Here is an 18,031-nt window from a genome sequence, read left to right on the forward strand (position 1 = left end):
GCCGGCACTGGGGCCTCCACGGGCCGCTTGTGTGAGTGTGTGTGTGTTCACCTCGGGGCTGAGGCACTCCCTGCTCATCTCTGTGCACTGTCAGCTTCTGACCTTTCTGAGTACGGGATCAGATGAGCTAGAATTTTGAGTTTCATCCCGAGTTTCATGTTAAGCCCTGCTTTGATCCAGCAAACCCCAGGTGTTTTTCCTGGCTTAAACGTTATTTTTGGTTATGCACCTACCAACATGTGTTACAGGCTGCAGGTGTGGTAATACTATTAAAGTTAGAGGGGTTCTCTAGAAAGCTTGATAGTCACAAATTAGCATTTTTGCCTCTCTTCATTACAGCTGAACTTGCATTGCATAAGTGAAAGTGGCATATCGTCTTTGAAGAGTGTATAGGGCAGCAAAGCAAGACCACGTGGGCAGCATGTTCATCTGAGAGCAAGTGTGTTCCTGCTTCATGATTGTTCTGCAGGTAGGCATGACTAATTTTTCTTTCCTTGAGCAGGCATCACTTGATCACTTTATTTGTGAAGCTCTTGTGGTTGATGACACAGAAGATGGGTTTGCAGGGTGAAACTCCTCAACTTGTGCAATTTAGGTTGAATCATGATCAAATTATTTTATTGGTCTATTGATGATCTAATTAACTGTTAGGGAGTTGAATTAACTTCTGTTTAGTCAGTTAATTGAATTATGTATTCAACATAAATTGCAACAGATACAACAAAACTAGGCACTTACAAAATGTTAATTAATGCCTACAAATATTTAAACAGCTCTCTGTATCTAATTCCAAGGAATTGTCTAATTGTGGGCTCTCCCATTCCCACACTGTTACATATAAATGCAGTGCCCTTTCTCAGGAGGTCTGCGTAAGCATCTCCAGCATCATCCTCTCCTCTGGCTGCATGGATTCTCTTGTTTCCACATGTGTTCTGTTGGAAGTGCAGTTGCTTCAATCATTGTGTCTTTATGCAATCTAGTAATCCACTCACCAGTGAAAAAAACTCTCCCCAAGTTCACATATATGCACCAAAAATATATGTGGCTACTTTTTGCACCTTTTATTTTTGCTGTACTAGCTGGAGTGGAATGAGCTCACAGTGTTATGGGGATCCTAACTGCTCTGCCTGACCTGAGCAGAGGTCATTACACTGTTAGGGCAACATCTAACCACATCAGACCACATTGTGACTGCTGTTCTTTCTGTTGCCCTCTCTATTCCCCCTCAAGCATTAACATCTTCCCAAGCTGGCTCTTGTTTGAAGTCTGTTTGTAATCCCTTGGCTGTAATGTTGGCAGTTTACCCCTCAGCTTTTTGTGTACTGACGGCTTCTGTGCTGTGGTGTGGTCCCAGTGGAAAACTGTTTATCTTTCTCCCTTTTTAATGTATGAGAAAGAATGCAATAATGAAAGTTGTTTCACCTTGTTGGTTTTATACATCTACAGTCGGGCAGTGCCACCTGCTGACAAGAGAATTAGGTGAAAGAAAACACAGCACATGACTAGGATGAATCTGTATTCTTACAGGGATCTGAGGGTATTTAAATTGTATTTACGCTGTTTTAGATGAGTCTTCATAATTAGCATGTCAGTACATTTCTTTTGGAAAAGGAGGATGAATCATTCTGTGGATTGTTTCACTGTATGCATCTTCTGTGCACATGAAGCCATTTATATAAATAAATTTAAAGTGACTGTTAAGGAAATTTATATTTGTAGGTAGTATATGTAATGAATTTAAGGTGAAAACTAACGGAAAATGTAGCATCACAGAAAATACAATGAAGCCTTCAACATTTTTCATGGAATTCACATGTGGTACAGGCACTGTGCTCTTAAGAACCTATCAATTAGTTTTGCTACTTTTAATGGATAACTAGGAGAAACCTGTAGGAGAAACCTTCCACAGTACTGTGGGGAGAAATATCATGCCATATCACTGGAGTACAGTATTCCTCTTATACAATTGAGCCATGTTTTTTTTCTCTTGAGAAAAACAGAAAAAAAAATGCCTCAAATTATCTAGCCATAGATGTCAATAAATCAGTGTGTGGGTAAGAGACTGAATGCTTTCTGTAATTGAAGCCATGTGGGAACAGTAGGTGAAGTACAGCAAACTGGACCCAGGCACATGAAAAATATCTCAGGTTGGAATGGTTAATTACTCAATTCTAATTTTGTGTATCCGAGTTCTACTGCAGCTCCTTAGCAGTGACAAAATATTGACAGATTAATTGGTAATATCCACATGAAAGGTATTCTGCTTGTCTCTCCTGTTTACTGCATCTTGAAGTTTTCCTTACTTCTGTTGTGTTCTCCATGTCAAAATCATGGAAGAAAACTTTAATTCAAACATTTATGGAATGGGTGAATGGATAAGGATATACGTCTCATTCATCCTACTGCTTTTGAGGGACTTTGTGAAGGAGTGTCATTTTACTAACTACAGCAAATTTCTCTAAGATTGTTTCTTACTTTTAAGAGATAAACCCCCCAAGCAGTCAATTCTGTAGTTCACAGAATCACAGGATAGTCTGAGTTGAAAGGGACACACAAGGATCAAGTCCACCTCTTAAGTGAATGGCCCATATGGCAGTCGAACCCACGACCTTGCTTTATTAGCACAATGCTCTGACAAGCTGAGCTAAACTCATGGTCAAGTTGCATTTGTGTAAGAAGCTCCTTTTTGAAATGTGAAATTAAAATCAATATTTGTGCTCAAAAATACAGGCATAATGGACAGTAAAGTCATTTGGGCAAAAAATACTGATTTCAGAAAAGAAGAAACTGAGAACTTTTTTTCTTCTTGGGCTTTGTAGTTTGACCAAATCTACGTTTTGTTTTGTTTTGTTTTGAAATACATCTCTGAAAAGTGAACAAAGCAGTCACTGAGTTGAAGTGAAAAATACAACTTACGTAATAAAAGTAGTGTGTATTTTCATAAAAATATGAAAAGAGTAGATGCCTCATTTCCAAGTTAGACACCAATGCTGCTATCTCTAAAGTATCTCTTGAATAACATAATCAAAGTAAAATCTTGCTGTTTTGCTTGCAATAAATTCACCTTGCTTAATTCTTTTTTCCCCTGCAGTGTCTCTAAAAAAAATAATCTTCTGTTTTGGGAAATGTGCTGTGATTCAAAAAGGAGGTTTTTGCTCCTCTATGCAACACAAAAGGGGCAGGCAAAAGCCATAGCTGAGGAAATATCACAGCAAGCAGGTGCTCATGGACTTGAAGCTGATATGCACTGCATAAGTGAAATGGATAAGGTGAGATACTCCATGTTGTTTTGAAAAATAAGTGTTTAAGAACTGCATTTTTCTTCACTTTCTTGAGTGGTGACTATAATCATGAAGGCTAGCAGATACCCCCACCTAAAATATACCATCGAGATTAATTTTTTTTTCCTTTGGAATTAGTAACTTGAACCAATACTCACAGTCTCTTAATAGTCTTCTGCCAAATATACATGTTTCTTAATATATCTTTATCTCTCTTCTGACAATGGTTCAGTGATTTCTTGAAAACTATTTATGTCCAGTCCTGTTTAACATCTTTATTGATGATTTAGAGGGGATTGAGTCCATCATCAGCAAATTTGCTGATGACACTAAGTTGGGAGGGAGTGTCAATCTGCTGGAAGGCAGGAGGGCTCTGCAGAGGGATCTGGATAGACTAGAGAGATGGGCTGATTCCAATGGGGTGAAGTTCAATAAGGCCAAGTGCCGGGTCCTGCACTTTGGCCACAACAACCCCCTGCAGCGCTACAGGCTGGGCACAGAGTGGCTGGAGAGCAGCCAGGCAGAAAGGGACCTTGGAGTACTAATTGACAGGAAGGTCAACATGAGCCAACAGTGTGCCCAGGTGGCCAAGAAGGCCAATGGGATCCTGGCCTGTATCAAAAAAAGTGTGGCCAGCAGGACCAGGAAAGTGATCCTTCCCCTGTACTCTGCGTTGGTGAGGCCACACCTTGAGTACTGTGTTCAGTTCTGGGCCCCTCAGTTCAGAAAGGATATTGAGGTGCTGGAGCGAGTCCAGAGAAGAGCAACAAGGCTGGTAAAGGGACTGGAGCACAAGCCCTATGGGGAGAGGCTGAGGGAACTGGGGTTGTTTAGCCTGGAGAAGAGGAGGCTCAGAGGTGACCTCATCACTGTCTATAACTACCTGAAGGGAAGTTCTAGCCAGGTGGGGGCTGGTCTCTTCTCCCAGGCACTCAGCAATAGGACAAGGGGGCACAGGCTTAAGCTCTGCCAGGGGAAATTTAAGTTGGATATCAGAAAAAAATTCTTTCCAGAGAGAGTAATCAGGCATTGGAATGGGCTGCCCAGAGAGGTGGTGGATTCCCTATCCCTAGAGATTTTTAAATGCAGATTGGCCATGGCACTGAGTGCCATGATCTAGTAAATGGACTAGAGTTGGACCAAGGGTTGGACTCGATGATCTCGGAGATCTTTTCCAACCCAATCGATTCTATGATTCTATGATTCTGTTATTCTATGCAGTAGTGAATGAATTCTGTATTTACAGGTCAGGTCTCCTCTTGTTAGAAATGATGCACTTTTTTTCCCTTTTTCTTTTGTTGCATTTGTGTTCTGTGTTCTGTTAACTGTGGGCTTCAGCATGGCCCAGAGCCTTTGTGGAGTCTTTTTGTGTTGCTTAGCATATGTACTCACTTCAATTCCCACAAGATTCCCTCAAGTTATATTTTAGAAAGAAATAAAAAGCTTGGCTGGAGCAAGGAAATGGCTTTTTATTACTTACTGTTATCCAACAGTAAAAATGCAAAAACTGTTATGGTCTAACTAAAAGCAATATGGAGTGTAATTTCCTTCATGAAGTACTTTTCAACTGTGTGTCCTCAAACAAAAGTATATAAAAACCATAAAAATCAAACAATCAAAACTTGATAACCTGTTATTTCATAGGAGATGAGGAGAAAATAACAGCTTAAAGAGTTTTTTTTCATGGACTTGAAAATGTGAGACATTTTGAATGAATACTCACTGAGTATATGTTACAAAGAGACTTCTATGCAGCGAGCCTGGAATGTGATGATTCTTCTTATATCATTCCATTTAATTTCTTCTGCATTTGACAGGTTTGGAGATTAGTTTCAGGAAGGTGGTAGACAGGATATTTCTGACTCTCTTATTGGCCTGCCTCTTGAATAAATCTATTCTGTCAAATTTGGCAAGACAACTGAGAGCTGCAAGTTGATGAGGTAGAAAGATGTACTGAATTGAGAATCTGAGAATTAGGCACCAAGGAAAAAAGTAATTTCTGCCGCTTTGTAGATTTTATCACATAAGCTTCTGCTTTTCCCCTGTTTGTCAGTTAGCAGGCCTGTCTTTATGTAGCTGTTGGGTATTTTTAGGTCTTGTCATCACTTAAAGGGATTGCTCCGACGGTGAATGGATGGAGTAGGTGGCTACAGACTCAATACCTGTAACATCATCCTCCTGCCATACAAAAGTGAATTGTCAAATGCTTCTTGGGTTTCAGAAGCACTGTCTGTTTCCAAGTAGTGTCTCTGACCTACAGTCTTATGGGTGAGAAAACATCATAAATCTCTAGTTGGTTACAGTAGTGGCTTTTTATGGAAGACTGAAATGAAGTGGAAGTGAGGTAGGAGCAGTAAAAAATGGGAGGCTAAATGGAGGTTGTCTTGAGTCACAGTGCATGTAGTCAGCCTTGGATGAGCTACCTGATGAAGTACATTATTACATAAGTACATGTATTATTCTGGATAAGACAGACCTGGGTGCCTGATCCCATCCTCTTGCTTTGGCAATCATTCACAGCTTGAGCGTGCAGTTTGCTGCTCTTGTGTGGCATTGCTGTCCTCAGCTGAGGAGAACTTTTGAGTGAAAGAGAACAAATGGAATAAACCTGTAACACTAAGGATATAGGAAGAAGTGGAAGGTAGAGTACAAATCTATGTAGTTCGGTTAGGTTCCTGTTGGTCTGGTGATATATCAGGTCTCTCAGTAACTGACAGAAATTATTGCAGAACCTCTCACGAAATGTTTGGCTTCCAAAAGAGCTCCAAGTTTGCAGGCAAGACTCTGCAGTGTAGCAAGCAAGAAATTAGTGAATTAATCATGCCTCTGTTCTAATACACCACGTCGTACTTTCTGAGCCTGTATCTTTTTTGGTTTTTTAATGGAACTCATTTTGGTATATTTAGTAAATTCTTATGTGATACTAGTAGTCCCTTGCTTTCTTTACTTGAAGAATTTGCTTTTGTTTCTAAATGCAGTCGTCCCCTGTGGCAATGCACTGCAGAAGTTGTTATGTTTGTACTTGTCAAATAAGATGTGGAAGTTTTGAAAATCTGGGTCCTTATTGCAACAGGACCCTTAGGGCCTTTTTTTGTACAACTTACAGTTCAGTTTTGGAAGTGTCAGAATTTTGTGGGCACTTGGAGTTCATCTGTAAAAGACAAAACCTCTGTTTGTAATGTTCCTGGACCACAATTCATTGAAGTCTGTAAAATACCCAGGGAATATGCATGTGCTTGCATGCTTACTCTACTGTAGGCCACTGTCAGAGGCAGAACTCTGTTCCAGGTGGTAATTTAAGTTGACCATATAACTGCTTTTAGGTTCTTCAGGAAGGATTTGGAAGCAATGTCAACAGCAAAACCCCTTTATACTCTGTTTCTCTGTACCTGTAATATTTTTGGGTTGTAGGTGTCAAGTAATTTTTTACATGACTTGACAAGGGGTTTTGCTTTGAGTGATTTATTGAGTGAAGTGTTTGGAACATAACCCCTCAAACCCTGAAGACTTGTATTGTAGTCCTGAAACTACTTTAAGTGAAACATAGCATCTGTTTCAATCTTTATTTTCTCATAACACTATTATTTTTATTTAACTTGGAATGCTGTGAGAGAATTTAAACTGCAACCTACAGGGAACAGTAGAAGGAGCTTAGGTTGCTTTTTATGGCAAAAAGGAGGCAAGAAGTCACCTAATAGCAGCCTATGGGAGCCAAACTCTTCTTGGCAGCAGAAAACTGTATAACAGGAGGCCAGATCCACTGAGTACCATCTGATAAACTCAGATTTGATGCTAGTGCAGAAGTTTTTCTAGGTGGAAAAAGCTGCCCAGAAGAGGAGTATCTCTACCCTTAGAAGTCTGTAAAATGCAGCCAGAGTTGTAGGTGACAGAGTGCAGCACTGGCAGTTAATCCCACTTGGGGCATGGGGTGGGACTCGGCGACCTGCAGGGTTCACTCCCGAACAAGGTGTCTGTAGAGCTGTGTTTCACATAGATCACTGGCTGCTGTGTGGGTCAAAACCTACAGCCAGTAGGGGTGCTGGGAGAGTGGGTTGTGGGGGTGACCTGCCCAACAGCAGGCTAGCACAGTGCCCAGCCCACTGGTCCCTGTGCAGAGGGACCTTGATAGGCTAGAGAGATGGGCTGATCCCAATGGGATGAGGTTTAACAAGGCCAAGTGCCGGGTCCTGCACTTTGGCCACAACAACCCCCTGCAGCGCTACAGGCTGGGCACAGAGTGGCTGGAGAGCAGCCAGGCAGAAAGGGACCTTGGAGTACTAATTGACAGGAAGGTCAACATGAGCCAACAGTGTGCCCAGGTGGCCAAGAAGGCCAATGGGATCCTGGCCTGTATCAAAAAAAGTGTGGCCAGCAGGACCAGGAAAGTGATCCTTCCCCTGTAGTCAGCGCTGGTGAGGCCACACCTTGAGTACTGTGTTAAGTTCTGGGCCCTTCAGTTCAGGAAAGATATTGAGGTGCTGGAGCAGGTCCAGAGAAGAGCAACAAGGCTGGTGAAGGGACTGGAGCATAAGTCCTATGGGGAGAGGCTGAGGGAGCTGGGGTTGTTCAGCCTGGAGAAGAGGAGGCTCAGGGGAGACTTTATAACTCTCTATAACTACCTGAAAGGAAGTTGTAGCAGGTGGGGATTAGTCTCTTCTCTCAGGCAAGCAGCAGTAGAACAAGAGGGCATGGGCTAAAGCTCTGCCAGGGGAGGTTTAGGTTGCATATCAGGAAGAAGTTCTTTACAGAGAGAGTGGTCAGGCACTGGAATGGCCTGCCCAGAGAGGTGGTGGATTCTCCAGCCCTGGAGGTTTTTAAGGTTAGACTGGACATGTCACTGAGTGCCATGATCTAGTAATCAAAGTGGGGTTGGATTAAGGGTTGGACTTGATGATTTCAGAGGTCTCTTCCAACCCAACTGATTCTATGATCAGTGGAAAGCTGGAATTACCAAAGAATCTGAATGCTTTTTACTTGAGAAGTAATAAATGGTGGCACAAGACCCGAATTTATGGAACTGTCACACAGTCCCTGATACAGGCACTTCTTGCCAACCTCGTATGGTAGGAGTAGCCCTGTGAAACTGGGAAATGTGGAACATCAGTTTTGGTAAAGGGGAGAAAAGTGAATTATGGGGTCAAGATGAAGGGGCCAAAATTAATGAGACTGTAGACCACAGTGACTGTTCAGCACTGTTCACAGCTACCTTAGTTCCCCCAAAGCACAGGGGGATTTTTTGTGGCAACAAATTTAACATAGAAGTTATCAGACAGAACCAAATTATACTTTACGGAACTTAGAAATGGCTTGTATGGCCACACCCCTCTTTTCTGAGGATTATGGTTAACTGTGCAATTTCAATCATATATATACAAAAATACTTTTTCCACTTGACAAATTAAATACAGTAGGAGTTGTGTATTTAAGCTGAGTGCAGTTGTGAAATATTCTCCATGCGTGAAACTAGCCTGCTCAAAATGGTACCCTTTGACATATGTGTGGGATCTGTATGGGATCATAGGATATTTCAAGTTGGAAGGGACTTCATGAGGCATCTTGCAGCAGGGTCAGTTGAGGTCAGAGCGGGTTCCTTAGGGCTTTACCCATTCTGGTCTTGAAAACTCCAAACAAGATGATACATTGCATCCCCAAAATGACTTTTAATTACTTTAAAGACTTTCTGTGGTTTAATGTAAGACAAAATTATAGATTTTTCTCGGTATCTTTGAGAAGACGGAGGGTGGGAGGTGGGATATCTTAAGGTCACAAGTGGGTATCAAATGGCATCTTGTAACTTAACTTGTTCTATTGCTTGTAGTATAACCTGGAAACAGAAAAGGATCCTGTGGTTATTGTTATTTCCACCACGGGTACTGGAGATCCACCAGACACTGCCCGCAAGTTTGTGAAGAAAATTCAAGACACAACCTTACCACCTGATCATTTCACACATCTCCAGTATGGATTACTAGGTGATTTAGTATTTTCTATATTATTGCAGAACTTGTCTCTCAGAGAATTTTTTTTATTATTTTTTACTTCTGAATAGGTTGTTTGAGTTTTTTTAAGTGCTTATAAGACACTTTTTTTTTTTAACATAAACACCTTTTTTGTGTAATGTCCTCTACGAGCAATATAGGAAAAAGATCACAAAAATTATCTGAATGTAAGCTACCAATGTAATTTTTTTATAATTTAATTTTCTTTGCATAAAAAACATATAAACTGTCTATAACTGTTGAATTTTTAATTTCATGTCAAGTCTGTACAAACTAGATTAGTTTACTTGATTGTGTGAGTCATTGGGCATTTCTCTATACAGAGGGAAAGGCGATATAAAATATTCATAAAGATAAGGTTTTTAAAATCATTCCATCCCTTTAAATTTGCATTAATATTTTAATTTTCAATGTCATACTTATCAGGAGAAGGAATGTAACTTCAGCTTAAGGATGGATAAGCAAAATACAGATTTGGCAAAATGCATCTGATACATCTTGAGCTGATGGTAAGGTCAGTTTGTTGAGTTTTCAGATTGTGTTTGTAAGCAAGCTCCAGAAATGCCTACTTGAACCTAGGTTATTTTTACCTGGTAAGTTTAAGTTGATAGCTGGGAATGAGAAAGCTTCTAGGTATCTAGTGAGAAGGGTACCCACTAGAAGGAAATTTCTACTGGATATATAATCTGGAAGTCTGAAATATGGATCCCAGTCATGTAACATTTTGAGATGTTGTGCTGTTGCCTAGTTATACAGTACAGTTTGTGAAATGGTTAGGTTTTTCATAGCTGAGTAAACACATACGTACATGGATGAAGATAAGCATTATATTATTGCTGACTTTCATTGTAGCAGAAATTATAGTGTCTAAGTTATAACACAATTCAAGTCTAGCAAGTTAAGAGTCTTAAAATACATCCACGGTATCCATTTAATCTGGTCCAATGAAGTGTTTGCTCTAAATATTGTACTTGAGTGAGAGCAAAGTCCTCTTAAAAGAAAAAAGGAGAGAGAAATAGTCCATTATTAGGTGGCATCATGTTGAACCCCAACTGGCAACCAAGCCCCGCGCAGCTGCTCTCTCATTCCCCCTTCCTGTTCCGTTGTGGGATGAGGGAGAGAATCGTGGAGGTAAAGGTGATAAAACTCATGGGTTGCTATAAAGACAGTTTAATAGAGAATGCAATAGCTGCATATATATGAGCAAAGCAAAACAAGGAAGTCATTCACCCTTTCCCCTGGACAGGCAGGTGTTTCAACCATCTCTAGCAAAGCAGGACTCCATCACGCATAGCACTGATTTGGGAAAATAGACACTATCACTCCCTATGTCCTCCCATTCCTTCCTCTTCCCCCAGCTTTATATGCTGAGCATGGTGCCACATGGTATGGAATGACCCTTTGATCACTTGAGGTCAGCTGTCATGGCACTGTCCAGCTTGTGCACCCACAGCCTCTTTGCTGGTGGGGTGGGTTGAGGAGCAGAAAAGGCCTTGAGTCTGTGTAAGCACAACTCAGCAATAGCTGAAATGTCCCAGAGTTATCAACACTGTTTCCAGCACAAATCCAAAACATGGCTTCATGCTAGCTACGATGAGGAAAGTTTACTCTATCCCAGCCAAAACCAGCACAAATGGGAATAATAAGAATCTAGTGGTTTGAAATTGCCCATGAGAAAGGGTCAGGCTGTGAAAAATTCTGATAGCAGTAGTGAAGCAGTGGTAGGGATTATTTACCGAATTTGTGAAGACTACCTAACCAGTGGTCTTTGTGTTGTTAGACAAGCATCTGTTAAGGATTATTAATCGCTTTTAAGGTGGGTCAGTGTTTTAGTTGACCTCTTAAATCCTCCATGGACATACCTCCTAAGTGTACTGACTGTTCAGCTGGTAAAGCACGAGCATCTTCTAACAGAACATCTTCACAACAGTTAAAGGGCAGAAACCCCAGTGCGGTTAAAATAAGATCTACAAAGAAATCTTTGATTTCTGAGTAGTAGGTTGTTGGACCAGATGCCCTCATGCAGCTTTTCCTATTTTCTTGTTTAAAATCACTCCTATGTTTGATCTTTTTTTTCAAGTTTCCAATTTTTTTTGATTTCTTTTAATACTCCCTTCCCTAAATTGTTGATATATTATTTTAAAAGCCTCAAACTAAAGCAGCATTTTTCTAAAATGTGAAATATTGAAAGCAAGGTGTTTTCAGAGTTTTTCTCTGTCTTACGTTTGTGAAGAAGGTGCCACTTTTTCAGCTGTTTTGGGACAAACACAGTTTTGTTTGAAGCTCATATATACATACGTATTTTTCCATGCAGTATCTGAATAATACACTTACATACACAAGTGTCTATATATATGTAATTACATTTATCATAAACTTGTAGAAGGCCTATATTGGAAGGGACCTTAAAGATCATCTAGTTCCAACCCTCCTGCCATGGACAAGGACACCTTTCACTAGATCAGGTCTCTCAGAGCTCCATCCAGCCTGGCCTTGAACACTTCACAGACGGGGCATCCATAACTTTTCTGGGCAACCTGTTCCAGTCCCTCACCACCCTCACAGTAAAGAATTTCTTCCTGATATCTGTTCTAAACCTAACCCTTGTCCTCTCACTACATGCCCTTGTAAGTAATCTCTCTTCCATCATTCTTCTAGGCTGAACAATCCTAATTCTCTCAGCTTTCCCTCATAGGAGAGGTGCTCCATCCCTCTAAGCAACTTGGTGACCCTCCTCTGGATTCATGCCAACACACCACGTTCTTCTATTTGCCTGCAGGAAAATCGTGTAGTGTCTTTGCAGGTCTTTGTGTAGCCTGGGTGGCTGCTTGATTGACAGGATTCCTTTTCCCTTGAATTTGCCAGGTCTGGGAGATTCAGAGTACATGTTCTTTTGTAATGGTGGAAAGACAGTAGACCGACGACTTCAAGAACTTGGTGCCCAGCACTTCTATGACACAGGATTAGCAGATGATTGTGTAGGGTAAGAGCTGAAGGGGTTTGGATTTTATTTCTTTGAGGTGCAATATTTGCAATATGTGTATTTGGCCACTTATTCTGAACCATTCGAAATCTGTTGAACCTGGATGCTCAGCACCTCATAGCAATGAGTTCCGTCTGAGCACAGTATGCCTTTTCAATCTCAATTGCTGTTAAATAAAACTCTATTTTTAAAGTGTGAGGAAACATCTGTAAATGCCTGAAAAAATAAGGAATATTTAGCAGTTTTAGAAATTATGTAATTCAGAGGGATTATAAATGTAGCTGTTTTTTTCTTTCTTTTATTTTTTTTTAGGGAGTAGGGGGAGGATCTCTAGAGGAATTATGTAAGAAGATTTTTCTGTTTGCTGTAGAGGAATTATGTAAGAAAACAACTCCCTCCCTGTTCTGCTGCTGTTTCTAGCCAGTAGGCTGCAGTCTTGACTTAGTTATTTTGAACTGCAGCTAAAATCAGTTCTGTGCATGCTGATGCAAGGCAGTTGAACACAACATTGTCATAACCATAAAACTTACATCTTGTGTTCTAAAATAATAAAAATGGACCATTAATGTAAGCTATTGATATTGCTGCTGCACAATGCAAAGCTGCATATTTGGTACCATTCCTTCAACTTCTGTCACAAAGTTCAGCATGTGAAAATAAAAATGAGAAACTGGAAGAAGAGTGAGGCTGTTACATATTTTAGACTTCATAAATTTATGTAGTGATAACAACTATTTTTTTTAACAAAGAAGTAATCTTGGTAAGAGCTGCAGATACATATTAAAGTGTAAATTAATAGTGTTTTTAGCTTTTGTAGTGTTTTCATTATTTGTCCAGAAAGTCACAGTAATTCAGCCATTCATTTCTTTTTTTTCCCTCCATTCCCAGTTTGGAATTAGTGGTTGATCCTTGGATTGATGGACTTTGGCTTGCCCTCAAGAAAGCATTACTATTGCAGAAAGAGAAAGAAGACATGAACAATGTTGTCAATGCTGTTTCTGGCTCTCTCTCTGTGGCTCCGCCTGTTATGCATGAGCTGAACTTAAGCTCTGAAGTACAGAATTTGAAACTAGAAGATGAGGGAGCAAGGAGTTCTGATGTTTCGTCACAGAAACTGGATGACATCAATCTTGAGGCTCCAGCTAGAAACACCGAACCTTCACTTGTTCATTCTGTCCCTCCTGTCTCTCAGGAGTCTCTTAATGTTCCTGTCCTGCCACCAGAATACATAGAGGTGCAGTTTCAGGACACCCATGGTGAGGTGAGGACTCCACCCTGAATGATAAAAGCCTCCAGCTCTCATAGGAGTATGAATGTGTACTCCTACATACAGCTCAAAAGAGGAAATGGATACTTACATATCTGAGATACATCCCCAGATGCAGTAGGTTTTTGAATTTTAAGTAAAAGGCCCATTTATATTGTGAAAATGTAGCTGCCACCATATGAGTTATGGACACTTATGTCAAGATATAATTTAGCTAAATAGTAATTTGGCAATGCACTGTCAGGAAGGCAAGAATGCAAGTCCTCAGTGGCTTATGTTATGGTGGTGAAGACATCTTCCTCTAGTAAGGAGTACACTACAGTTTCAATTCAATTTTTAGTACTTTTAGAATGAATTGAGGCTCTAAATTACTCAAATTCTTGCTGCATTCTTAATAACAGAGAAACTTGCCATTCTAAAAATATGACCATAATTTTACTATTGGAAATGAAAGATGAACTGTAGATCAAAAGCCACTATGCTTTTCCTGTGAAGCCATGTTGAACAAAGACTTGCTGTACAAAGAGAAGGATTAAGCATGTGCTGGGAATTACCTCCAGTTGTCATGCATGACTCAAACTTTTCTGGTTGCTTGCAGAAAGCAGATGTTTTGGTTATCCATGCAAGGAAGCAGTGAATTCTGGCTGCTCTTTAAATGACAGGGAACCAGGAGCAGAGTGTGGTGACACAGCTGGCACCATCCTGAAATACCCAAGCGATGGAAACCAGGAGGTTGCAGCCAGCATCAGCCAAGAATGCAGATCAACAAGCAAGTTTGTGGGAATGAGGCAGGTTTTGGTCCAAGCCAAGAATTTGGTGTGGTCTGAAGATCTGGGCGTGGATCTGTGTCCAGTGATAGGCATGCTTGTAGTTGAGCTGCCGACCAGTACTCTTGTAGTGTAGCTCAGGCAGGGACTGAAGACCCAGGAGTGAGCTGAGATGGGGTTTCTGGGCCCAGTCGGCTGGTGTGGCTACTTTAGTATCCTAAGGGCTGTGACTCTCTCTGTTGAGAGTGTTAATGGTAATGCTGAGAGAATCACTTAGTCTGGCTAATAGAACTATGTTATAGATTTAAACACTGGATAGTTTTGCTTTTTTAATAAACCTCACACTGTGTTTGGTTTTGCTGAGGTTGGTGAATCTAATAATCCCAATTAAATATTTGGAGACTTATGATTTAGAGGTACTCATCGTTTAAAGATTAATAGTTGGGTTGAAGGTGGTGACACAGTGCTTAAGAGTTCATTTTCTTAAAGTCAACATATATTATGTCGAAAAGAATTCATCAGCTTCTATTATTTATGCTTTAATTTTTCTGTAAGTAGAAAAAAGTAAATTTTGCTTTTGAACAGCAAATGGAAAAAACTGAATCTGCTAATCTGGAATTCAGTGACAGATTAACGATTCTAGTCCAGATTTCATGTATAAATCTGGATTGTTCTCTTGAGCCTTGGAAAGCATCAAATGCCTTTGTGGGTGTTTTAGTTTTGGCACTGTTTTTGACATAGTTGGCTAGACCTTGTCAACCAGTAGGTTCCACATAGAGTCATGTTTGTTTTTTCAGGTATCAAACAATTCATGCCCTGTTTTATTCTATCACATTGCAACAGCCATGGGTATTTTTTGCTGAGCACAGCTGAAGTTGATGTGTTTTGAAATGCATCAACTTGAGTTTTGGATGTCTCTAAAGAGAGATTCCCTGCCTTTTAAAGAAGGCTGGATACATTGATCTCTCTAGTTACTTATATGATTCTATATGGCTGCTGAGTCTCAGGGTTGGATTAACAAACTGTTGCTTATTAATAGCAGAGCAGTAACGGGCTTAAGCGTTTGTGGCAAGTGTAAGATAATACAATACAGTTTATCTTAGATCTTGATTTCATTATGCCTTGAACTTGACTAGGAGGGAATACAAATATAGGGAATTACCACAGTCCAGCTGATGCACAGCAAGTTGATATGGTCCAGGCCATTAACCACTGTGTCAAAATTTTAAGAGAATAAAAAGAAATTTCCAACCATTGGCCTCTAGTGATTCTCTTGTCTCCTTTTTTTAAAGAGGAAATGTTCAGATTAACGAATATTCTGGTATTGGTAGAATAATTCCTTTCCATTTGACAGAGTATTGTTATGGACATATGGTATGTTTCCCATCTCTTTGCATTTTGTCTGCATGATATCAACTTAAACTTGTGAACTCTAGGAATGGAGAAATGAAGGCTGTAGTCTGATCTTCAAGTGACAACCTTTGACAGATGTGATCTGAAATTATTGTTGGTGCACATTTTCAAATCTTGGCCATATATTTGTCTGTGTAGAAATGTCATGGAATAACATAATTCTGTTTTGTGGTGTGGCGTTTGCTCATTAGCTCTAAATTCAACTCCTTTTATAAGTTGTCCATAATAATAGCCCCATATTGACCCCAAAGTCTTAGCCTGTAAATCTGCAGTGATGTAGCTTCTGTTCTTATGTCCATTTTATACAGCTTGTAAGCCTTTAATTAGGCAGGAGTTTTCTGGGGTTTAACAAAATGCCATTCTCTAATTGGCTATTTTCAAGGCAGTTCTTGAAAAATGAAACAGCTAGCTGCATTTGATAATAAAGTAGGCCCATTAGACTGTTCAAGTCTACTGACTTCTTATAATTGAATACATGCCTGTTACTGCTTAGATGTAATTTTTAAAAATGTAGAGCAAAACACTCTTTGTATATAGAAGATTCATGGTTTAGCTTGTTTTGTTTTTCAAGACTGCTTAAAAAAACCAAACCTGTACCAGCACTAATTCTTGTATGTCATAGTAAGCTATAGTTCAGCTGATTTGCATTTTTAGTGTAAGTTTTTGTGTCTGCTTTTTCAGAATCCGCATCTGTCCTCGCTTATCTCAGAGGGAACAACCTTTGAAGTGCCAGTTACAAAAGCAGTTCAGCTCACTAGAGAAGATGCAATAAAAACTGCATTGCGCTTGGAACTTGATATTTCAGTAAGTTAGTGATGGCTTTTTTCTTTCAGTGGGTTCAAATAAAGGGTGAAAAGCATATGGGCTATGTATAATAATTGAGAGGGGAAATTATCTGACTGTTTAAAAATAAAAAATAATTCCCTATATAATAGGATGTCAGCTTACGCTGATCCGTTTTGTAAATGTAAAGTTTGAGTTATTCACTTAAAAATAGGACTCTGTGAAAGTCAAAACAGAAATAAAGTGTCAGATTAATTTCTTTGTGGTTCCATGGATATTGTACTGACTGAAATACCTTTTTGAAGGAAATTTGCAGTGGAGATAGGTCATCAGGAAATATTGAAAATGAATAATCTTTCAGTTTATAAGTATACAACTTGAAAAATACTCAGAAACTGTATAATAAGTTGTGACTGTTCCTTGTGGTGAGTAATCTATACAAGTAGTAATTTGACTGGTGTTATAGGAGTTGTTAGCTCTTGAGCACTGTTTCTGCCTCTGGCATTCGTCTTCTCTGGCTTAAGATACTGCTCAAATTGTCAGTCTCGGTTACCCTCAGCTAAAAAACTGGTTTAGTTTATTCATTGAAGATCGTACTTTGTATACTGGTTTGAAGAGGAAAGGCAGGCAGAGAGTGCTCAATATTACTTTATAAGAAATCTTTGAAAGGAAAGTATGTTGCTTTTGAGTGATTTCCCAAATTTGTAGAATATTGCTTTTGGGACATTCTGATTTTGGTATTGGACTCTCCAAGGCTAATCTGTGTCAATATACATGGGGCTTCTTTGAATTCCAATTCTAAATAGTCTGTTAAGTTTTGAGCAACTGATTATCTGACCAACACGGGTTTTTTGCATATATTTGTATGTATGTATGCATTCTGTCTTCAACACCCACTGAAAATCTAAGCATTTTTTTGCCTTTTTCACTTAACATTCTTGACAGTCTGTGTATGCAGGTTACCTCACCTGATGCACAAGGAAATATAATGATGCAAATATAATTCTGTACATTCCTTTAACAGGCAGAAGCTTGGGCAGGGTTTCAGCAGTTACCCACAAGAACCTCAGGCAACTAAGTAGAATCTAGGTCTTAAGATTTGAATTTTCACTTTGCTCATGTCTTGCTATTGTTCTTTTTTCCTCCAGAAAATAAAAGCAGTTGGAGTAATTTCAGTGACAGTTCATCAAATAGTTTAACCAGCAAATTTTCTTTTAGTGATAATGTATCTCTATACAAAGTTACATTAATTAGGAGGACTTCATTTCTCTGCTCTTCTCAAACCAGAAAACAAAGTACATCAGTAATTAATGGTCTGGGCTGATTATATAACACATCCTCTTAATACGTATTTATTTTCCTTCTCTTTAGGCTGCTCAGCAGTTCTCATTAAAGAGTGTCCAAATATTTAAACCAGATAAGGAAAGATTCTTCTAGGTAGTAAGGTTAAGCCTGGAAAGAAAACATGACTATTTCATTTCTGATGTACTCCAAACACTGGAGTGTTAGTACAGATTAAAAGAACATATGACTTAATT

At 39.6% G+C, this 18,031-nt stretch overlaps 1 protein-coding gene across 4 annotated transcripts in view; it reads left to right on the plus strand.

Moving 5' to 3' along the window:
• MTRR (5-methyltetrahydrofolate-homocysteine methyltransferase reductase) overlaps window positions 1-18,031 on the plus strand; it is a 35,133-nt gene that overhangs the window by 482 nt on the left and 16,620 nt on the right. For 2 of the 4 annotated variants that reach the window (XM_071553663.1, XM_071553664.1), the window contains exons 2-7: window positions 340-469; window positions 3,092-3,269; window positions 9,100-9,253; window positions 12,146-12,263; window positions 13,152-13,524; window positions 16,392-16,514. In XM_071553663.1, the coding sequence (XP_071409764.1) occupies window positions 3,126-3,269; window positions 9,100-9,253; window positions 12,146-12,263; window positions 13,152-13,524; window positions 16,392-16,514 (912 nt within the window). In that variant the 5' untranslated portion in view covers window positions 340-469; window positions 3,092-3,125. Of the gene's footprint in view, window positions 1-339; window positions 470-3,091; window positions 3,270-9,099; window positions 9,254-12,145; window positions 12,264-13,151; window positions 13,525-16,391; window positions 16,515-18,031 lie in introns of those variants that run through there. The other 2 variants (XM_071553665.1, XM_071553666.1) reach the window with 2 other exon arrangements.

Source organism: Pithys albifrons, chromosome 4 (assembly GCF_047495875.1).
Source record: "Pithys albifrons albifrons isolate INPA30051 chromosome 4, PitAlb_v1, whole genome shotgun sequence".
Lineage (NCBI taxonomy): Eukaryota > Metazoa > Chordata > Aves > Passeriformes > Thamnophilidae > Pithys > Pithys albifrons.